The sequence below is a fragment of the Mesocricetus auratus genome, unplaced genomic scaffold (genome assembly GCF_017639785.1).
Source record: "Mesocricetus auratus isolate SY011 unplaced genomic scaffold, BCM_Maur_2.0 Super-Scaffold_100007, whole genome shotgun sequence".
In the NCBI taxonomy this organism is placed as follows: Eukaryota; Metazoa; Chordata; class Mammalia; order Rodentia; family Cricetidae; genus Mesocricetus; species Mesocricetus auratus.
In genome coordinates this window covers 53,390,576-53,394,329 of record NW_024429191.1, presented here as the reverse complement: position 1 = coordinate 53,394,329, position 3,754 = coordinate 53,390,576, and the positions used below count along the sequence as shown (strand labels likewise).

General features: G+C 51.0%; 1 protein-coding gene across 2 annotated transcripts in view; it reads left to right on the top strand.

Annotated features, from left to right (window-relative positions):
- Nucleotides 1-93: 93 nt before the first annotated feature.
- Sgsm2 (small G protein signaling modulator 2) overlaps nucleotides 94-3,754 on the top strand; it is a 40,697-nt gene continuing 37,036 nt past the window's right edge. The window contains exon 1 of one of the 2 annotated variants that reach the window (XM_040749137.1): nucleotides 94-421. In XM_040749137.1, the coding sequence (XP_040605071.1) occupies nucleotides 365-421 (57 nt within the window). In that variant the 5' untranslated portion in view covers nucleotides 94-364. The remainder of the gene's footprint in view (nucleotides 422-3,754) is intronic. The other variant, XM_040749138.1, reaches the window with a different exon arrangement.

Sequence of the window (3,754 nt, the reverse complement as noted above, 5' to 3'; positions counted from 1 at the left end):
GCGCCCTCGGGGCGGGAGCCTGCCCGTCGCCATGACAACCGCCCCTGCGGCGCGCGCCCGGGACCGACACCCCCAGGCGTCCGCACCCGCCCTGACCCCCCCTCCCCAGTCGCGGCGCACACACCCCCTCCCTGCCGGCTGTGGGAAGGGGCCGGGCCTGCTGCCTGACGTCTGCGGGGCTCGGAAGATGGCTGCGGAGCTGAGCACCGGGCAGTGGCTGCGGCGGCGGCAGGAGGGGAGCGCGGCAGGCGGGGGCTCCGCCTCACGCGTGGGGCGCTGAGGCGGTAGGCGCGGAGGCGGCGAGGGCACGCGGGGGACCGGGGGGCCGCTTGGCGCCGCCTGCCCGCCACCTGCCTGCCGCACCATGGGCAGCGCAGAGGACGCAGTCAAAGAAAAGCTGCTGTGGAACGTGAAAAAGGAGGTACGGTCGGGGGGCAAGAACTCAGGGGCTCGCAACCTCCCGCGCTACCCCAGGAGCAGAGGGGTCGCGGCTCCCACGCGCGCGGCCGCCAGCCCACCGGGAGGGGGCCAGGCGGGGGCGGGGTCCTGTGCGAGCCGTGCCTCACGCCCCTCTCGGCGCCCGGGGCAGCGCCCTCGCCCAGGGTCAAGCAGACGCCCTGGGGCTTGTTTGCTTCGCGGTCCTCGGCTCCCCGCCCTGTGACGGCAGCAGCGCGGGGAGACCGCGGTCGGGGGGAGGGCTGCCCGCGATTGCTGGAGAACCCGAGTTGCCCATTCATTGCCCGTACTGCCTGGGGAGGGGGCGGGGTCCCCCGCGAACCCCTGGCCGCTGCGAGGCAGAGATCTAGGGGCTTCGCTCTCCGGGGTCCTACACCGCCCTCTTGTCTATTCCTCTGGCAAGTGAGTCGTGGCTGGCTGAGGGTTCGCCGCACACCTCATTGCTGCTCCCTCCACGCCCACCTGCTTACCCAGGAACCCGGGTATTTTTAAGAATGGTTTTTAAGACTTAGATTATTTCTCCTCTTTTGAGGGAAATCCTTCAGAAACAAGAATGTGCCTCTCTCTCTATTAATCCCCTTTACCGCGACCCTGCTTAAGGCTCCTTTCAATTTCGGGGGTGGGGGTGGGGGGGCTGCCCATATGAATGACTCACCAGCGTGTGAGAGAGCCTGCAGTGTAGATGAGATGAATGAGGCCTCCCTTCCCCAGCCTGCCTCTGTAGCGAGGGTGTGAACTGCATGAGGACAAGAAACCTGTCTGCTTGTTCACTGTTTTGTATCCAGGGACTGGCACACTTGCGGACACTCTATTTGGTAAATATATCTGCTGACCTTGGGAATTGAGGTCTGGTGGGAAAGTCTTGAATAGTTCAGACTTAGTTCTCTGTGAACTTGAGTAAAGTTATTTAAACTCTTTCAAGCCTCGGTTTCCTCGTCTCTTTAAAATAGGATAATACTATTTATCTCGAATATATAAATGTACCATATTGTTTCATTCACCCTTAGGATTTGAGAAGACTTTGGGTTCTCATTCTGCGTTAACCATTAGCTGTGAGCAACTTCATTTTGTTTGTGCTGTGAAGTGGCCGAGTGAGGGTTTCTTAGGCATTTTCAAAATAGTCTTGAGCTCTAGCCTTGTCCCCAAAGAAAAGAGAAATCTCAGTGATTATCCCCAAGAAGAAGTTGGTCTAAAGACAGAGAGCTGGGGGAAAGTGGGTATACAGGATTATTTGAGAATTGACTAGGTCTACTGGGAAATACTTTGAGAATGTGAGTTTCTTCCCACTCTATTTCAAGCATGATTCCTTTGAACACCGAATGTGTGCTGCAGGGATGCACTTTCCTGGAAAAGGCTGCATTGAATCCCATGAATTTCACCCTTTAGTGCTTGGTCTACAGAAAATCCATTCTCTTCTCTCCTACAAGAAGAGACAGCTTGTTCTCACAGAGGACCTCTGGATTCACCCTAAAAACATCTGTAGGTCCAGCTAGAATGTCCCTCCAGCTGCTTCAGGTACCTGTGGATCTGTAGTTGTGTAGTTGTGAGTTCCGGCAAAGACCCCCTGGGAAGTAATAGAGGGAGCTTTTAACAGTTTGGAGTGCATCTGGTCCTCATTACCTAACAACTAACCATGTCCAGCAGGAACCTCCAAGTCCTGGGTCAGGCCTGGTGGCACAGGCCTTAGGGGCTCTGCCACTCTCCATATAATAGAGTGCTTGTTGAGAGGACCTTGACCTGGCATGGCTGTGTACGGTATACACCTTTAACCCCAGCACTTAGGGCAGATGGTCCTTATGATACCCAGACCCAGTCAGGGCTACATAGTGAGATCCTATCTCAAAATAAATAATAAGTGAATAAACAAAACAAAACACTTTGGGAGCCAGGGCGCTATCAGGACACTACATCCTGTCTAAAGGATGCCAGGTAAGGACTAGTGCTGAATGTGGGAGCATATACCTATAACCCCAGCACTCGGGAGCCTGAAGCAGAAGAATTACTGGAAGTTTGAGTCAAAACTGGGCTAAATCGTGAGATCTTGTTTCAAAAAAATAAAAGAGAGCTGGAGAGCTTGCTCTGGTTTAAGACCACTGTCTGCTCTTCCAAGTGTGACTCCCAGAAGTAGCATGGCAGCTAACTACTGTGCTCTAGTTCCAGGGGAGTGGATGTCCTTTTCTAGCCTCTACAAGTACCACATAAACCTGGTGCACAGACATATATGCAGGCAAAATTCCCATACACATAAATAAGTCCTTAAAAAGATAAGGACAGTCTCTGCCATGGCTGGCTTTTTCTATGTTTATATTTTTTTATTTTCATTATACTGTGGTTGAGAAAACCCATCTCTGATTCCCAGTGGTGGTTATTTGTTTCCTGGCAAATTCCCCATGGAATCTGGCGTAAGTGCAACTAGAACCTCATACTGTTGTTGGGAGTATAAATTGCTACAGCCACTTTGGAGAACATTTTTGGCAGTATCTGGTAAAACAATATATACATCAGAAATTCCTTGCCTAGAAATATAAATTTTAAAAAACCAGTACATGTGTTCACCAGAAGATATGTCCAGGTATTCTTATGATTCATAACAACTCCAAACTGGAAAATACCCAAATGCCAGTCAACTATGGTATCTTCACACACTTGGGAATGAACAATCTATGCCAATGCACAACAGAAAGGAATCTCACAATCTTTTTTTTTTTTTTTTTTTTTTTTTTTTTTGAGGCAGGGTTTCTCTGTATTGTTTTGGAGGCTGTCCTGGAACTTGCTCGGTAGACCAGGCTGGGCTCCAACTCACAGAGATCTGCCTGCTTCTGCCTCCCGAGTGCTGGGATTAAAGGTGTGCTCCACCAACTCCCGGCCTGGAATCTCACAATCATTTAATCAAGCAAAAACAAATCACAAAACACTCCATACTGTTATTTCATTAATTTCTTTTTTGGTTTTTTCAAGACAGGGTTTCTCCGTATTTTTTGGAGGCTGTCCTGGAACTCGCTCTGTAGACCAGGCTGGCCTCGAACTCACAGAGATCCGCCAGCCTCTGCCTCCCCAGTGTCATTAATTTCTTTAAGTAAAAACTTTTGAAACTAACATAAGAACTCAGAGGTTGGGCCTGGTGGCACAGGCCTGTAATCCTAGCAAGGCAAAGGCAGGAGGAATAAAAGTTCGAAACTTGCCTGGGTTATAGAGTAAATTATAGGCTAGCTTAGGGAATTTACTAAGAGCCTGTCTCAAAAAAAATAAAAGGAGGTCTGTGGCTGGGCTTGATCCCAGGACTCAAGAGGCAGACGCA